Here is an 18,866-nt window from a genome sequence, read left to right as displayed (position 1 = left end):
TTACCTTCCACTTCCAAGGAGGCAGTGCCAGACACAGATCCCCCTTGGTTGGTAGCTCTGACTTGGTAAACTGTGGCATCATCATCCGTGACACTTGCAATGATGAGCTGGTGATAGCCACCCTTAAACTCTTGAATCCTGTACTTTAATCCATCTGCAATGATTTCTTTGCCTTGTCTGTACCATTTCACAATAGGTTTTGGATGACCAGTCACTTTGCAGACCAAAGTAGCATTGCTCTGGTATCTGACATTTAGATTTCTCAGTTCCTCTTTAAAGTGTGGTGCCTGAATTGGGACATCAGATTGGGGAGTGACAGGTTCTGATATTTCACTCCACTCACTTTCCCCACCTAAGTTTTCGCATTTCACACGGAACTCATATTCGAGACCTTCAATAAGGTTTTGCACTGAAAAGACAGTTTCTCGAATTTCTTCTGTTGTCACAGCAATCCACTTATTCTGCTTCTTTTCACGCTTCTCAAGGTAGTAATTTCTAATCTTTGCACCTCCATCGCTGGCAGGTGGCTTCCAAGACACAACACAAGAATCTTTTGTGATAGCAGTAATAGTTGGTTTGCCAGGAGCACTTGGCTTTTCTATTTAAAACAAAAACAAAAAAGATTTAAGTCATGAGGTGAAACAAGCAGCTTGATTAAAAGCTTTAAAAAAAATATTGTCAACTTAAAGTTGTATTAAGAATAGCTATTCCAGAAAAAAGAAATGGGTTACCTTATGTTAAGAAACCTATCAAAATACAAAGTTCCTTTTTAAGGAAGAAGGGATAGGGTATATATTAGCCCTTTTAGATATACAAAAGTTCAGTTTAAGTGAGATAAAAGGCATGCGTGCTTTACTTGAATCTTGCTGTTTCCTTCCAAAATTTATATCTGTTACAAAGAGTTTTATGTAAAGATGGAATTCTGCCATATGGAGATTGTAGAGGCTGTACTCACCAAATGGACTCTTAATGATCACAACTGAGGAGACTTCTAGGGGGTCACTGATGCCGAAAGTGTTCTGAGCTGAAACCCGGAAGTAATAGCCAGCATTTTCTGTGAGGTTCACAATTCTACAGGATGTCACTGAGATGGCTGAAGACACCAATTGCCATTCAGCCCCTTCCTTGGCCTCACATTTCTCCACCACATAATTGGTGATCCAGGAGCCTCCATCATCTGCCGGTGGTTTCCAGCTGATCACCACAGAATTCTTCAACAGAGCTTCAATCACAATCGGTCCTGTGGGTTTGTCTGGTTTATCTGTTGGGACAAATACAATAGTGGTTTTTGTAGCATGTGTTCCAAGATATTTTTTTTCCTTTAAACATAAAAAATACTGAAAATGAAAATAAAATACCTTGTATTTCTACATCAAGAATGGCATCAACCGTTCCGAAAACATTGCTGAGCTGAACTTTGTATTTCCCAGCATGAGTCTTACGCTGGACGTTCTTCATGACGAGATGAGTATAGTGCTCAGTGTTTTCAATAGCAGTATGTTCTGAGTTTTGCAAAAGTTTCTGGCCACGGAACCAAGTGATGGCAGGTACTGGACGACCGATGTACATAACGTGAAGTCGAAGCGTTGAACCCACAGCCCCATAATATTTTTCCTTCAGTGGGTAACCAGGATGGAACTGCGGTGATGCTTGCAGGAGAAGTTTACTACTGGTTTCTACTTCTCCAACCTCATTAGTAGCTATGCAGGTATAAACACCTTCATCTTCTTGTTCCTCTGTCATTACTGTCAGAGTATGTGTACGTCCATCTGAAGACATTTTGTACTTCCGGCTTTGTATGAGCTCCTTACCAAATCGGTACCATTTAATGTCAGGAAGAGGCCTTCCAACAATCTGGCATGAGAGTTGAGCAGCTTCGCCCAATTTGGTGGTAACATCCGTCATTTCTTTGCGTACTCCTGGGGCCTCTCCAGCTGAAGGATAGGAAAGATAATATTAATGCATTGTTGTTACTACTGAATCTATAATCCTCTATTCCTTGTATATCAGGAATGATTTATCTCATCGACTAACACTTTATCAGATACCATGATTTACATGAGTCTAATTCTCAAAAATCTTTGCAGTGATTTTCTTGAGGTCCTATGGAAAATCAGGATTCAGTGAGCATATTATTATGTAGAGTAACTTTTCTCTTTAGGATTGGTAGGTATTAACTATGTATAGGGTTTTGGGGAAACAGAAATTCTGTACAAATCTGTAGTATCTTTGCCCTTACTTAAGTTCACTGACGTAGGGTACATTTGTTGACCCTTTAGGTCTTGTTAGGAACTATTAAAAAAAGAACACATTGCATTCGAGGGAGATATTGCTCTAGGAATGTGCTCAGTTCACTGTGCCTAACATCTACCGAAGTTATGTGCTTAGAATGGCTTCCTACAGAATGTATCGACTTTTCCCAAGGTGAGTGATTCTTTCCAAACACTTGCTCACCAATAAAGCTTTCTGGAGCTCTACTTAGTACCGAGGAGGAATTAGCTTTAACATGTTACTTGGTTTGTAAATCATAAACAAAGGACTAATGGCTACTTACATGTTAGTTTTGTCTTTACAGACATAGCAGTTCTTCGAGGTCTGCTAAGCCCAGTCTCATTCTCAGCAAAAACCCTGAATTCGTATTCAGTAGCTTCTAGCAAACCTCCTATTGTGAATTGCCTGTCCTTGATGCGGTCTTTATTGCTCTTCTTCCAGGCACTGTCTCCAGATTGTCTGTATTCAATCCAGTATCCCAGGATGTCTTTGCCACCATCACATTCAGGTTTCTCCCACTGTAGAGTAACACTATCTTTGGATATTGAAAGAATTTCAAGTTCTCCGGGTTGGCTTGGCTTATCTGAAATATTTTAAACAATTGAAAAGGAAATCAGCTTTACTGGTGAAATAAAAGAAAAAGACCAAAGATGGCTTGCCTCTCTGATTTTAACCTCCTCAGAAACTCTCTGCTTACCAAATGGATCTTTGCAAACAACTGGCTCAGAAGCAGGGCTGGTCTCGCTTAGGCCAACATCATTCTGTGCAATGATGCGGAACTGATACTCAGCATCAGGAACAAGCCCTGTGACAGTGTACATGGTGGTCGTTATATGAGTCTTGTTGTGCCTGACCCACTTGTCGGTAGATGTCTCCTTGCGTTCGATGTAGTAGCCGGTAACTCGAGACCCGCCATCGTCTTTGGGTCGGGACCAGGACAAGCTGACAGAACTCTTGGTTACATCAAGGATTTCTGGAGGATTGCTTGGAGGCTCTGGAGGATCTAGAGATACAAGTGGAAAACAAACAAGTGTTAGAGCACAGTCCCAAATCTTGTAAGCTGATGGCTTTTATTTCAAAACAAAGGAGTACTGAAAGAATTTTCACAGTGTTGTGGTTGGAAGAGTACTTACTCAGTGGTGTTTTTGGTATGACAGGTTCTTCAGATTTCAAGGGTTTGCTTATGCCAAACTGGTTTTCTGCTGAAACACGGAAGTGGTATTCCACATTTTCTTTGAGGCCTTTTACCACCAGAGATGTACCTCGAACTCTGGAATCAATGGTATACCAGGCGGCTTTAGGCACTTCTCGTCTCTCAAGGATGTAGCCTAAGATGTCGGCACCACCATCATCGGCAGGGGGTCTCCAACTGACCCTTACAGAGCGAGCTTGTATGTCGTCATATTCAAGTGGCCCTTCTGGAGTATTGGGACTTCCTATCACCCTGACCTTGATGTAAACAGCCTTCTTGCCACATTTGTTTTCCAGAACTAGGTCATAAGTGCCAGAATCATCCCTGACAGCTTCTTTGATTACAAGCTCAGTGTGTGTTTCAGAGGTTGCAATCATAGCACGCTTACTAATATCTTGGCCTTCCTTGGTCCATTTACATATTGGGTATGGTTTTCCTTTGATTGGAATGGTAAGTCTGATGACTCCACCTTGTCTTACAAAGATACCTTCCTGGTATCTTTCATCAAGTTCATAATCAGGATATTCTGGGGGAAAACGGTACAGTTACAATTAGTACTTGTTTGGGGGAAAGAAATAAGTCTTAAGGCAATTATAGCAAAAAATAAATGATCGTATGTCTTACCAAGCATTTCAGTGACTTTGACTGTTCCTGGTACCTCAGCAGGCTCTCCAGGTCCACCGGCGTTACAAGCTAGAACACGGAATCTGTATTCAGCGCCCTGAGGTAGATGTGTTAGCGTATACTCCCGAATCTTGGTTGGGGTCGTGTTACACTTGGTCCATTCATGTTGATCTACTTTTTGCATTTCAATCAAGTAGCCTGTGACTTTAGAGCCTCCTTCATCTTCTGGAACACTCCAGGCCAGGGAGACTGATGTTCTTGTTGTATCAGTAACTCTTGGATTTTGTGGCTTTCCTGGGGGAGCTGGGAATAAGAATTAGACAACAACATAATTGTTACAGTTGCTGCAAAGTTGAAAATCAACTGTGCCACCTAACAAATCCAGTGAGTTGTGAAAACATGGCCTGTTAGTATTAGAATATTTTTTGTTTTATAAAAATTTCATTTGTTTAATTGGTTAAAAATATTTAAAGTTCTTGCTTTTTCTTTTGTCTTAAAAGTGCTTTATTTATGATTACCACTACTAACTTACATTTATCATCAGTTTTTAAAGTGTGTTTGGAAATATTAACTTGTTTGAAAATTTTAACTGTGATGTGACATATATCAGGAGTTCCGTTTTAAAGAGGGGGAAATAGGTTCAAGAGATGAATAAAAAGTTATTTGCTAAAAGCTGCTAGGGGCTGGAGTAGGGAGGATTGGATTGATGACCAAGGGATATAAGCAAATTTTTGGGCTGATGGAAATATTCTATATTTTGTTTGTGGTGGTGGGCACACAATAGCACATTTTTCAAAACTTATAGAATTATGCATTTCAGAAAGGTAAATTTTACTACATTAAATTATACCTAAATAAACTCGACATTCAAAATGTATTACCTATTGGATCCATGGCAACAACAGGTTTAGAAGGACGACTTGGTTTTCCAGTCCCTCTCATATTAATGGCTGTGACACGGTGTTCATATTCTAAGCCTTCAATAAGGCCAGTGGAACGGTACCGTGTCATTGTCACTGGTACTTTATTTACACGGACCCATCGATCTGCTCTCACTTCTTTGCGCTCCACAATATATCCAGTCACTTGGGAGCCACCATCGTCTTCTGGTGGATACCAAGTAAGTGTCATGCCATCACGGGACACATCAAATATCTGTAATGTTTCTGGAGGTCCTGGAATATCTGTAGCAGGACAGAGGTAAACACAATATGGCAATATGAATAAATTAAAATAAAGACTCATATATTTGTACAAATGTGTCTTACCATTTTAAATGGTATATAAGACTCTTGTGATTATTTTTCCAGTTATTCATTTTTTTACTTTTCTTGCTGTTCCTCATTTTATTTAATTTTGTAAACATTTATTAAGCATGCATTCTGTATTTTTTCTCACTATAACATAGCCAGTCTGTCCCTCAATTCTTTCTTCTTTCCCTCCCTCCCTTCCATCAATTCATTTTCTAATGCCCTCCTCCTCTTTCTTTCATTAGAAAAAAAAAATCTAACTATGTTGAAAACCTCCAAGAAAAGTAGATTTAGAAATCTTAGAAAGACCCTGGGTTAATTTTGTGACCTATCTTTACTTACATTAGGACACATTCAAAACAAATCTCTTTTTGTTAACATTCAGAATCAGATATGGGGAGAATGGTGGAAGGGCCCAAGGACTTACTGATGCTGCTGCGACATTCTATGACCTCGGACTGCAGGTAAGAGCCAATCCCAAAGCGGTTTGTTGCAGCCACACGGAACACATACTCGTTTCCTTCAGTGAGTCTGGTAAACTTAAATGTTGTTCTAGTCACTGATTCAGACACTGGCAGCCATCCTGGACGATGGGCATCACGTTGTTCTACCACGTAACCACTCAACGGAGCACCACCATCCAATTCAGGTGGTTCCCAGGAAATGGTAACTGAAGTAGCATCAATTTCATTAATCTTGATAGGCCCAGTTGGTGGACCAGGCTTGTCTACGAAAAAAGAAGAAATCCAGGAAATTAATTTTCACTTCAAATCAAAATTGGATGACTGAACATGCAATGACTTGCTTATGTCTTTGTCATATGTGCTTACCGAGAATGATAACTTTAATGGTCTCTGAAGTAGTTCCAGTTACATTTTTCAATTCAAGTGTATATTCTCCAGTATCTCTGATAGTGGTTTCACGGATGGTTAATTTAACTACTTTTGTATGAGTTTCAACAGTGACACGCTCTGATTCTTTTAGTTTAGAACCAGCAAAGAACCAGGAAGCAGCAGGAGGTGGACGACCAGCGATTGGTATCACTAGCTCTACTGGTCTGCCAGCTGGGATGTGGATGGTCTTTTGAGGCATTGTAGAGATATCAATTGTTGGCAACACTATGAAAAAGAAATTAGGCATTTATTCTTCAGCGTTATTTCTCATGACACAGTGTCATGAATTCTGAATGTTTATTTTACTTTACTACTACTGTTATTTTTTGGCAATTTAGTACATACCTCTGAGGTCTTGTACAGTCACAGCTGTGACGATCTCTCTTGGTTCTGACACACCTTTCTCATTTTGTGCCCTTACTCTAAATAAGTACTGTTCACCTTCATTTAAGGAAATAACAGTGTGCTCTAAGACTGTGGGTTTTAAGGTGACGACCTTCATCCATCTCTCGGTGCCAGCTTTGCAGGCCTCAAGAACATATCCAGTGAGTCGGCTACCACCATCATAGAGTGGTTTTTCCCAGGCAAGGGTAACCGTTGATTTGGTGACATCAGTCACTTCTAGTTTTGTAGGCACCAAAGGCACTTCTGAGACCAGAACTGCATCAGATGTTTCACAAGGCTCTCCAATGCCATAAATATTTTCTGGCAACACTCTGAAATAGTACATGGTTCCTTCTACAAGTCCAGAAATTCGGTAAAGTGTCTTGCTGCATTTAGTAGTTACTGTTTTGAATGCTCTCATGGCAGCTTCACGTTTCTCAATAATGTAATTGTTGACTGGCGCTCCGCCATCAATTGTGGGGATTTCCCAAGTGATGGTCACAGAATCTCTTGATACTTCCTTAACTTTCACTGAAGGACAGGGACCAGGAGTATCTAAAAAGTAGATTGAAAGAGCCATACTTCTTATTTGTCTAATTGGTTGATAGATTTTTTATTTTTACTCAACATAGTTCCTCTCTAAAGACGTGACCAATCATAGGTCAATGTGCATCTTTTTAGAGAATGTACTCACAGAATCAATTTTCAGACAAATACATACCGTATACTTTCACAAGAACTGTTGCTGATTTCTTGCCAGATTGATTTTCAGCTTCAATGGTGTATTTTCCAGCATCATATCGGTTAACTTTGTCCACAATAAGTAAAGAGTAGCTGTCAGTGGTGTCAATAATTGCCCGATTTGCAAGGTCAATGCCCTTCTTGCTCCATGTAATGACGGGAGGTGGTCTTCCCGATACAGACACCATTAGGCGTAATGAAGCCCCAGCTCTGATGGTCACAGTCTTCTTTAAATCATCTGCAAGCTCAAGATCTGGTATTTCTGGAAAGTAAATGTCAAAAATTAATTCACGAACAGGTATGATGAGAAAATAATTCACCTAAAATCTTATATTATAAATACCTAGTCTTTCCACGGGCTCAATTTCAGCGACAGCCTCACTATATTCACTCATACCCTTCACGTTCACAGCAGCAACTCTGAAGGAGTATTTCTGGCCCATTTTAAGGTCTGGCACAGTGAATTCAGTATTTCTTATTGTGGCATTGGTATGTACTCGGTACCATTGATCAGTGTCCTTCTCTTGCATCTCAAGAACATATCCTATGATGTCAGCACCACCATCATACGTGGGCTTGGTCCATGCCAAACTAATGCTGTGCTTGGTGGTATCCACAACTCTTGGAGCAGAAGGTGGTCCAGGGGTATCTATGGAATTTTAAAAGAGGGATGCAGAAATTACACAAATAAAGAAGTTTTGAGATTTGTATTTTTGGTTTTCAAGAGTCACAGAGGCATTATTGTACTTCGTCCACATTCACCAAGATATTCTTTGTAACTAAGTTCTTCTGATATTACAGGACAATACTGTATGCTATATATAGTATAGTGTAGTATTATTGCTATTTTAAGAATTAAACTTCTTTAGAAGTGTAGATTTTTTTTCTGTTACTTTGGCTAACTATACTGTATTCTAGCTAAGCTCATTGTTTAAAGTGACCTTTCTCAGGGACTTTAGTTGCTAAGCTTTCACAGCATTAATGTCACTTGTCACCTCTACATTTCTACTGAGTACAAAAATCAGTTTCTTCTTCCCTATTCAGTCCCAATGATTTATTCCTTAGTTCTTGGGCTCAAACTCTGTACGAGGATTTGCCACTTATTTTTGAAGCTCTTGTGACAGTTCTTTTGTTAGATACTTATTAAAATACTAGAAACTATGCTGTGCTAAGCCTCTTCTTAAAAGAGACTTTGTCTTTTTCTTTTCAGTAATTATCATCACTACAATGCATTTTTCTCTATTCTTTGGAAGATTTGTAAAATATCTCTCTCTCATATTGGTAGTAGAATAGTTACTTTTTTTCAGAGATTAGAAAATAATGCAACAATTTTTAGCAATGTAATTACTAACTTATCAACAGAAGTAGTAATTAAAATGTTCTCTGACTTAGATTATATTTGAGATCTCTCTAATAGGCATATGCCTTTCTAGACCATTTATACATTCTACAAGTTCTTGGAAGTGGCATTTTGGAAAATTATTTGTAATAAAGTTTTAATGGGTATGAGTTTATGTATGATTCTTGGAACTCACATGATGGTTCTCTGCATGAGATAAAGTTGGAAGCTTCACTGGGTTCACTGTTACCAGCAGCATTTACTGCAGTCACCCGGAACTGGTAATCACAACCTTCCATCAGGCCTGTCACCTTCAGCCTGGTATCATACACTACATAGTCTTTGTTGACACGTGTCCAGCGCAAGCTCTTCTTCTCACGTTTGTCCACTAGGTAGTTGCTGATCTCATTGCCACCATCAGATTCAGGTTTTAACCACTGAATGATGATGTGCTCTTTGCCAGCCCCAACTTCTTCAGGTATGCCAGGTTGTGATGGAATAGCTGTTTATAGTTTATGAAAATAAGGGTCAGAATTGCTATGGATATAACTGCACTCTTCGCCGCCCCCCACCCCCGCTGATTCCATTACATTTCAATTACCAAGTTGTTTAAAAGTGTCAATACTCACTGAATGAGTTTCTGGCTATAATTGGCTGTGATTCAACGGGCACACCAGGGCCATATTTGTTTACTGCTCGCACTCGGAATATGTATTCATTGTTCTTAATGAGTTTGGTAACTACATAGGATAGTGTTGGGCATTCGCCTTCAACAATCACCCAGTTGAGCCTGCTAGTCTCACGTCTCTCCACAATGTAGTGAGTCATTTCTGCTCCTCCATCTTCCTGAGGAAGGCTCCAGGCTAAAGTGCACTTCTCTTCTGTTATTCTGCTGACAGTGAGATTTCCACAAGGGCCAGGGGAATCTGAAATGTGTGTAATGACAAGCAATGATAAAGATCTTTCTTTCTGTCACCCCTTGAAAATGCTATAAAAATAAAAGAACATTTGACATACTTACCAAGAACTTTGACCACGACAGACACAGCCTTGGTCCCACTGGCATTTTTCACTGTTAAAGTATATTTTCCACTGTCACTTCTGTCACAGAACTTAATCACAGCAGTTGCTCGTTTGCCCGTATATTGCAAAGAGACTTTTTCACAGAGATCTAGTTCCTTGTCCCCTTTGGTCCAGATAATTTTGGGTTCAGGTTTGCCACCAACTGCAGCATCAAGAACAAGATCTGAGCCTGCTCTGATGGTAACCAGTTCACCCTGCAATCTGGCATCCAGTTCGGCTTTGGGTGGAGCTGTCACAGACAAAACAAATGTGAATGAATACATGACAGTTTATTTTCGTACAAATTGTGATAATTTAAAGGGAGAACATTGAGTTTTTTTTTTTTTTTACCATATTCATCTCGGCAAGTGACGGGCCCTGTAGATTCTGATCCTTTGCTAATTACACCTGCTGCATTTTTAGCCAATACACGGAATTCATAAGTGTCTCCTTCACTGAGAGCGGTCACAGTGAAGAAATTGTCAGATACGATGGTATAGTTGCACTTCAGCCAGCGACCGTCTCCAACTTCACTGACTGGCTTACGCTCTATGATGTAGCCCACAACCTTGCTGCCTCCATCATACACGGGCGCAGACCAAATCAGTGACACTGTTGATCTTGTGACATCTGTCACCTCTGGTCTTCCTGGTGCATCTGGAAAGGGTGCAAAAATAAGGTTAAAAAATACAAATCTGAATTCTACTACTACTACTACTACTACTACTACTACTACTGCTACTGCTATTGCTACTACTCCTGCTGTGAAACAAATATATGCTTAAATTTTGATACATACCAACTGGGTTTTGAGCCATCATAGGTCTCGAAGCTTCACTGGCTTTGCTAACACCTGCGGCATTGAGTGCATATGTTCTGAACTGATATTCCAGTCCTTCTACCAAACCAGTCACTTTGTAGTTGCACTCTAAGCACGGCACCTTGTTTTCTTTCACCCAAAGAATGGTGTTACGTTCTTTCTTCTCAACCCAGTAGCCAATGATTTTACTGCCACCATCATGATAGGGTTCTTCCCAACGAATAGACATGGTGTTGGCAGACACGTGGTAGATTTCAGGTCTGGTAGGAGCGCTTGGTGGGACTAAATATAAACAAAGGCATCAAATAGAAATTAAATTTTATAAAATTCAGGGGAAACATTTAATAATAGAGACTTTGAAATATGATTTTTATTTTTCTTACCAAATGGATGCTCAGCAATTATTGGTGCTGATTCTAGAGGCTTGCTGACGCCAAATCTGTTCTCTGAACTGACACGGAAAGAATATTCCATGTATTTTGTAAGATGAGTGACTTTAATTTGAGTGCGCTTGACACTGGAGTTGACAAGCTGCCAGGCTGTTGTTCCCGACTCACGCTTTTCAACTATGTAATTAGTAATGTCGGTGCCTCCATCGTCTTTAGGTTCAGCCCATGAAAGGACACATGATTCAGCCGAGACAGATGAGACCTCGATGGGGCCAGTTACTGGACCTGGCCTTCCAATGACTACAACTGTGATGGTAAATGTTTTAACACCAGCTGTATTTTCTAAGGTCAGGAAGTATCTTCCAGAATCACCTCTCATGCTGTCCTTTACAGACAAAGTGGTTCTGTCTTTTGTTGTTGTGATACGCATTCGATCTGTCTCCTTTAGTCTCATTTCTTCCAGCTTCCATGTTACTTTGGGGGCAGGACGGCCACTGATTGGCACATCAATGGTGAATGTACTTCCTGCTTTGCAAGTTATGAGCTGATTAGTAATTCCGGTGAGATCAGCAGTGGGCTCAATTTGAGGTTCCTTGATGATGACAGAAGAGAAGGCTTCCCTGGGTTCACTATAACCAGCATCATTCTTGGCCTTCACCCGGAATTCGTATTCCGTGTTCTCAACCAGGCGTTCCACTGTGAGAGTAAGCAGTTTGGTGTGACCAGCTTCAACCCAGAAGTCAGATCCCTTTTGTCTCATTTCGAGCAGGTAGCCAGTGATTCGGCTGCCTCCATCATGGTCAGGTTTAAGCCAAGCTAAGACTGCAGAGGATTTGCTTGTATCAACGACATCAAGTCTCCTAGGTGGAGCAGGCTGTTCTGTAGCTACCAATGGTTCTGGCATTTCATAGGGTTCACCAACACCATACTCATTTTCTGCAAAAACGCGGAAATAGTATGGAACGCCTTCTGCCAGGTCATTGACTTTGAGGATCTGACGAGTGCATTTTTCACTGACAACCTGCCAGCTACGGCGACTTGCTTCTCGTTTCTCTACCACATAGTGATGGATTCTGGCACCCCCGTCAAGGAGAGGGGCATCCCACATCAGTGTGACAGATCCCCGTGTCACATCTTTGAAGGTAATCGGACCAGGTGGGCCTGGAGTGTCTAGCACCTTTACGGTGAATGTGATTGACTTACTACCACTGTTGTTTTCTACGGTAAGGGTATATTTCCCTGCATCATTTCTGTTGCAGTTTTCCACAGTGAGGGTGCTGAAGGAGTCTGTGGTATGGATATCAGCCCGAATGCTAAGGTTAGAGTCAGGTTTGCTCCACACAGCTGTAGGAGTAGGTCTACCTTGGTAGGCAATGAAAAGGCGAATACTGGCCCCAGCTCTAACGACATGAGTCTGCTTGAAGTTTGCATCGATGTCTAGCTCAGGAGCTGTTAATCGGTCAACTGCTTTAATTGTTCCAGTCACTTCACAGCTGTCTCCTTTCCCAGCACCATTGATAGCACTAACCCGGAATTTGTATTCTTCACCTGCTTGTAGATCTGTGACTGTATATCTTGTTTTCACACATGCCTCTGTATTCACCTTGTGCCAGTCTCCCAAGTCAGCTTTGCACATTTCAATAATATACCCAATTATTTCCATGCCTCCATCAAACACTGGCTTAGACCATTCTAAGCTCACAGTTGTCTTTGATGTGTCTGTCACTTTGACCACAGTGGGAGCACTTGGTGGGCTGACTGGCTCTCTACATTTGATTAATCTCGAGATACCACTGGCAGGTCCTACTCCTGCAGCATTTTCAGCCATGACACGGAATTCATACTCATTGCCCTCTATCAAACCAGTGACTTTGAATCTTGTCTCTGAGATTGGTCGTTTGCTGATCACTTTCACCCATCGTGTGCTTTTCTTTTCTCTTCTTTCAAGGATATAATGTTGAATTTCATTGCCACCATCTGATTCTGGTCTTGTCCATGTTAGGGTAATGCTATTCCCTGTTACATTACTAGGTTCTGGAGTGCCAGGGGCATCAGGTATAGCTGTAAAACGGAAGAAAGAAAGAAAGAAAATCAATTAGACACGTTTGCTTGGAAGTTAATCTTATGACAGTACCACTTCGTAAAAATGGACACTTACTGTATTGTATTTGAGCAACCACTGGGTCAGAATCAAGTGGTCTGCCAACGCCAAACTTGTTAACTGCAGAAACACGGAATTGGTATTCATTGCCAGTTATCAGTTTAGTGGCGGTATAGCTGTGGGCTTCACAGTTATCCTCAATGAGCGCCCAAGCAAGTCTGCTGGTTTCCCGTTTTTCAATGAGGTAGTGGGTTACAGGAGCACAGCCGTCATTGAGCGGAGCGTCCCACCACAGGGTCATCTTCTCGCCAGTAATGTTTGTGAATCTTATTGGCCCAACTACTTTTCCTGGGGTATCTATGAGAGAGAAGTTCCAGAGTTATTTTCTTTTCTCTTGTCCATTGCAATGCAGTCAGGCCTGCCTCTAATCTAAGTCCCATAAATGTAAGGTTAAGAAGGTATTTGAGAAGTACCTTGCACTTTCACTGTAATTTCAGCTTTGGCAGAGCCAGATACATTTTTGGCTTCCACTTTATATACACCGCGATGGTCCCGAGTAGCATGTCTAACAAAGAGGCTGGTGGATCCAAGGACATCAGTTATTTCCATATTCATCCTCTTTTCAATTTCTACTTCATCTTTGAACCAAGTTACTCGAGGTACTGGTCGTCCTTGTACCAAAGCTTTAATTCTGAGGCTCTCTCCAGCCTTAATAATGAGGCCATCGAAGTACTCAGGGCCAAACTCTACTATTGGTGGAACTGTAAAAGAAATAGAAATAATATGTATTAATTTGTCCCGATAAAAATATGAATAAACATGTTTTTTATTAGCACTGTATCATAATGCCTGGAAGGGCAATGCTCATTCTGTTTTATCAAAGGCTATTCTGAAAGCAGGATTGCTAATTGAAAATTTAGATTATGGGGTTAAACATTTGCATTAGGTTATCTCCTTTGTTATTGTTTGTCATGTTATTTAGCTTGCATTGCCACTTATAAAAAGAGAAACAAAACTTTTATGGACTATTTACTTCCAAATACTGCTGCATATTTAAATAAGCTCCTGTATAAGGCTATCAGCTGCACTCAAGCAAGGTGATAATTGTACTGTTGGATGTACGTTGTATTTTAATAACTTCAGTAAAGATGGACAGTTATTCTTCAGAGCCTTTTTCTTTACTTATTATAAATGACTGAAATTACAAAGCCAAAAACTCATTCCTAGTTGCATACTATTTATATGGGAATGGAGAGAAATAACAGACATGGCCAATTACATTTTTTTTCTTCTTTTCATCTTAAAGGTAGACAATCTAAATCATGCACATAACAACTTCAGGTAATCTGTATGAAATGATGTTCTTGTTCTCATTGTATAGACCATGGGCTAAAAGTATTTTTTTAAATGTGAGTGTTCTTAGCCTTATTGGAAATCAGTTGTAAATGCTTACCATTTTCGTCTCTTGTCATAATAATACCAGAAGACTGTGAGGGTGGGCTTATAGTTCCAACAGCATTTCTTGCAATTATTCTGAACTCGTATCGATCCCCAGGACTAAGTCCTGTAACTGTGTACTGACATTCACTGACATCAGTAAAGTTGCATCGAAGCCAACGATCACTCCCTTGGCGTTTCTCAATGCTGTACGCCACAATCTTACTGCCTCCATCACGCAACGGTGGGTTCCATTTAAGTGTGATGGTTTCTCGGGTGACATCAATGTAGTCAGGAGTGCCAGGTGGATCTAAAAAATTATATGGAAGTTAACTGCATCATTATTTCTGTAATCAACTTTTAATCATCAATGGAAGAAAAATGAAACTAACAAATTCCACAAGCTCATTTTAGTCATCGATTTCAATGTTTTATATCATTGTCTTCAAAAATAACTTGAAATTACTTTATTAGACTGATTTAAAGTCATCCCCCTTGCTTTACCTAATCACCTCTCTAGTGATAAGAAGATATGTGAGAAGTTGATTTGTGGAAGAAAAGAAGTATTTGATTTATGTGTTACTAACACATTCAGTTGATGAATTAAATATATGTGAATAATGCTCGATCACTTACCTACTGGGGAAACAGCCAAGGTAAATTTGCTTGGGTCACTAGGCGAGCTTAGGCCGGCAGAATTTTCAGCATACACACGGAACTGGTAGTCCAGGCCTTCTATTAGTCCAGTAGCTCTATATTCTCTCCCAGATATTGGTGATGTATTAACTTTTTGCCAGAGGATGCTATTTCTTTCTTTCTTTTCAACATGGAATCCAGTGACTTCTGAACCACCATTATAAACTGGAGCATCCCAAGTTAGTGACATGCCATCAGAAGTCACATTGTATATAACTGGCTTCCCTGGGGGGCCAGGAATCCTGAACTGGTGTTTTGCCACAATAATGTTTGAGACAAGTGGCTGGCTGACTCCATATCTGTTTTCTGCCCTTACTCTAAATTGGTATTCGGAGTCTTTGACTAGATTAGGAACTTTGAAAGTTGTCCTGGCAACACTTGAACACACCATCTTCCAATTAGTTTGTGAAGCTTCCCGCTTCTCGATGCTGTAACAGGTAATCTCTCCTCCTCCATCATCTTCAGGCACATCCCATGACATTATGACACTGTCAGCTTTGATTTCATCAAATCGGATGGGACCTTTGGGCTTTGATGGCGGGCCAAGTGTGATGATTGTAATGGGAAATGAGTTTCTACAAACTGCATTATCAAGAATAATGGTGTATTTTCCTCCATTCTCCTTCTTGACGTTCTTAATATCCAAAATAATTTTGTTTTCAGTTTTACTGAAACGAACATATTCACTTTCTTTCAATGGCAAACCATCTTTCAGCCAACTGATAGATGGTTTGGGTTTTCCTTTATAAGGTAATTCGAGGTGCACATTATGCCCAATTCTCACAGTGACTTGTGCCCCAGGGATTTCTGATAGGTCAACGTCAGGTGTAATTACAAGTTCTTTTACTGTAATTGGCCCAATAGTGACAGCATCACTCAGTCCTTTCTCATTTTTGGCGGACACTCTGAATTCCAGTTCTGACTGTTCTTTAAGTTGGCTAACCTCAATTTCACATGTCTTACTTATGCCCGCATGTGACCACGTTTGTTCTCCTTTACCTTTCCTTTCTACAACATATTCTGTGATGATACTACCACCATCAAAGTCAGGCTTGGTCCAGCTCAGGATAACAGATGTCTTTGTTGAATCTTTCACTGAGAGGTCCCGTATAGGAGCTGGTACTTCGGCAGCCTTCACAGGCTCTGTGGTTTCACACGGTTCCCCAATTCCAATTTCATTTTCTGCAAGAACTCTAAAGAAGAACGGAATTTTCTCTGACAAATCTGTTACCTTAAAGGATGTGTTAGAGCATTTGTGTGACACTGCAGACCATGTTCTCTTGGTGGCATCTCTCTTTTGAATGACATAATTAATTATGGGAGATCCTCCATCAATGAGAGGAGGATCCCAGAACAAAGTGACTGTGCCTTGAGAAACATGTTTAATCTGTAGTTTCTGGCAGGCAGCTGGCGTATCGAGCACTTTAACATTCACAGTTGAAGACTTTGGTTCGCCAACTCCATTTTCTATTGTGAGAATATATTTTCCTGTATCATTACGAGTTACTTGAGGAATAATGAGTAATGAAGATGAATCAGTGCTTTGAATGCTGTATCTGGCATCACTGCCAAGATTCTTCTCATCTTTTCTCCATGTGACAGTAGGTGGAGGTCTGCCTTTAAAGGGAATCAATATTTGTACATCTTCGCCGGCTTTAGCTATAATAGATGTTCTGAGAGCCACATCTAGGTCGATCTCTGGTTCCTCTGTAGACATAAAATGAACAAATACAATGAATTTTAAAGCAAGAAAATGAATGACTTCCTGGAAGTACTCTGATAAAAAAAATAAAAACATAATCATAACAGTAGGTACATACCAAGTATATCTTTAGCTTGTACAGGTTCAGTCATTGCTATAGGTTCTCCTTGACCAGCACAGTTTACAGCAGACACCTGGAAGTAGTAATTGACTCCAGGTGTCAGGTTAGATACTACATATTCTGTGGTTCTGACTTCTCCTTGGGTAGAGACAATAGTCCATTCCTCTTCTTCTCCTTGTCTCATCTCAACAACATATCCAGTAACAGCACTGCCCCCATCATAGACAGGTTTACTCCAGCCAAGAGTGATGGATGATTTAGTTGAATCTGCAATTCTTATCTTAGCCGGTGGGCCTGGAGGATCTGGAATGGCCATTTACAATATAGTAATTACATAACCATACACAATTTAGTGACATGAAAAAAGACATAGGTGAAGATGCTGCATTTATGAGCCCTTACCAATAGGATCTGCAGCTTTGTAGAAGTCAGATGGTTCAGAATATGGACCCTGTCCAGCAGCATTAACAGCACAAACTCGGTATTGATAGTCACTGTTTTCCGTGAGCCCCGTCACTTTCTCTCTGGTGTCACGGATAGTCTCCTTTAGGACTTTAAACCATCCCAGACTCTTCTTGTCTCGTTTCTCAAGGAAATAGCCACTTATTTCACTACCACCATCTGCAACTGGTCTGTTCCAGACAACAGTCATTGAATTCTTGGTAATCTTTGTCACCTCTGGTATGCTTGGAGGCCCTGGTGTAACTATTTAGAAAGGAAAAGGAAAATGAATTCAAAAGGTCAATATTACTGATATATTCTATCTTTTAATCTTTTGTCTTATCCAAGAACATTAATTTCATTTATTATACTTTCCACCTTGTGAAAAAGATGATGAGAGGAGATACCATACAAAAGAAAGTAAAAGTCATTCTAAGGAAACATATTAACAAGTTAGAAGAGTTTACATTTATTTTTAAAATATTTAAGTGTTTGCTTTCAATTTTGTAATGAAATAATGTCTCACCAAATGCATTCTTTGCTACCACTGGATCAGATTCCAGTGAATCGCCAATTCCGTATTTGTTCACAGCTCGAACCCGGAAGATGTATTCGTTTCCTTTTATAATCTTGGTAGTTTTAATGATGCACTCTTCCAAATTTTCAGACACCATAGACCACACAACACGGCTTGTCTCACGCTTTTCCACGATGTAGTGAGTGATTTTTGCACCACCATCATCTGCTGGAGGCCGCCAGAGAAAAGTTATCTTTTCAGCAGTGACGGTCTTAAATTCAATTGGTCCGCCTGGAGGTCCTGGTTTGTCTGTCAGTGAAAGAACAAAACAATATGTTAGTGCTTTCGAAAAGACCATTATTTAAAATTACTGAATTTTAGACCAACAAAATACAATGTTGGCCTGTATTCAGTACCTACCAAGGATCTGCACTCTGATGGTGGCTGAGGCTGAGCCCATGGCATTCCTCAGTTTTAATTCATAGCTTCCACTATTAAGGCGATTTGCATCTTTGATGAGTATAGATGCAAGGTCAGTGGTATTTTCGATAGACAACAGTGCATTGGTTTGTAACTCTTTATCATCTTTATACCACTCAATTGTAGGCTCAGGTTTGCCTGAGATGCCAGCTCTGAGCTTCACAGATGTGCCTGCTTTGTATTTGACAACTTCTGTATATTCTAGAGGTAAATCAATTACAGGTCCACCTGCAAGAAAAACAGATGAGACATATTTAAAAAATCAAGAGGAAAAAAAAAATTGTGAACCTCAAAAGAAGGTCATTGGCCTTTATTAAATGATATAGATAGATATAGATATAGTTATAGATATAGATACACACACAATAGTTCTAATCCTATTTACCTATTATATTAAACATTTAAA

At 40.1% G+C, this 18,866-nt stretch overlaps 1 protein-coding gene across 9 annotated transcripts in view; it reads right to left on the bottom strand.

Moving 5' to 3' along the window:
* Positions 1-18,866, bottom strand: part of TTN (titin) — a 265,304-nt gene that overhangs the window by 10,315 nt on the left and 236,123 nt on the right. For all 9 annotated transcript variants that reach the window (XM_016152571.2, XM_036235757.1, XM_036235759.1 and 6 more), the window contains 27 exons: positions 18,401-18,688; positions 17,990-18,289; positions 17,425-17,727; positions 17,020-17,325; positions 15,140-16,906; positions 14,520-14,813; positions 13,540-13,827; positions 13,124-13,423; positions 10,960-13,026; positions 10,556-10,858; positions 10,108-10,413; positions 9,716-10,006; positions 9,324-9,620; positions 8,891-9,196; positions 7,699-8,004; positions 7,336-7,617; positions 6,576-7,169; positions 6,168-6,455; positions 5,765-6,064; positions 4,969-5,271; positions 4,088-4,390; positions 3,405-3,989; positions 2,969-3,274; positions 2,555-2,854; positions 1,359-1,934; positions 956-1,261; positions 5-598 (listed from right to left, as the gene is read on the bottom strand). In XM_016152571.2, coding sequence (XP_016008057.2) covers positions 5-598; positions 956-1,261; positions 1,359-1,934; positions 2,555-2,854; positions 2,969-3,274; positions 3,405-3,989; positions 4,088-4,390; positions 4,969-5,271; positions 5,765-6,064; positions 6,168-6,455; positions 6,576-7,169; positions 7,336-7,617; positions 7,699-8,004; positions 8,891-9,196; positions 9,324-9,620; positions 9,716-10,006; positions 10,108-10,413; positions 10,556-10,858; positions 10,960-13,026; positions 13,124-13,423; positions 13,540-13,827; positions 14,520-14,813; positions 15,140-16,906; positions 17,020-17,325; positions 17,425-17,727; positions 17,990-18,289; positions 18,401-18,688 — 12,459 coding nt within the window. The remainder of the gene's footprint in view (positions 1-4; positions 599-955; positions 1,262-1,358; positions 1,935-2,554; positions 2,855-2,968; positions 3,275-3,404; positions 3,990-4,087; positions 4,391-4,968; positions 5,272-5,764; positions 6,065-6,167; positions 6,456-6,575; positions 7,170-7,335; positions 7,618-7,698; positions 8,005-8,890; positions 9,197-9,323; positions 9,621-9,715; positions 10,007-10,107; positions 10,414-10,555; positions 10,859-10,959; positions 13,027-13,123; positions 13,424-13,539; positions 13,828-14,519; positions 14,814-15,139; positions 16,907-17,019; positions 17,326-17,424; positions 17,728-17,989; positions 18,290-18,400; positions 18,689-18,866) is intronic.

Source organism: Rousettus aegyptiacus, unplaced genomic scaffold (assembly GCF_014176215.1).
Source record: "Rousettus aegyptiacus isolate mRouAeg1 unplaced genomic scaffold, mRouAeg1.p scaffold_m13_p_2, whole genome shotgun sequence".
Taxonomy (NCBI): Eukaryota; Metazoa; Chordata; class Mammalia; order Chiroptera; family Pteropodidae; genus Rousettus; species Rousettus aegyptiacus.
This window is presented reverse-complemented; position numbering and strand designations above follow the sequence as displayed.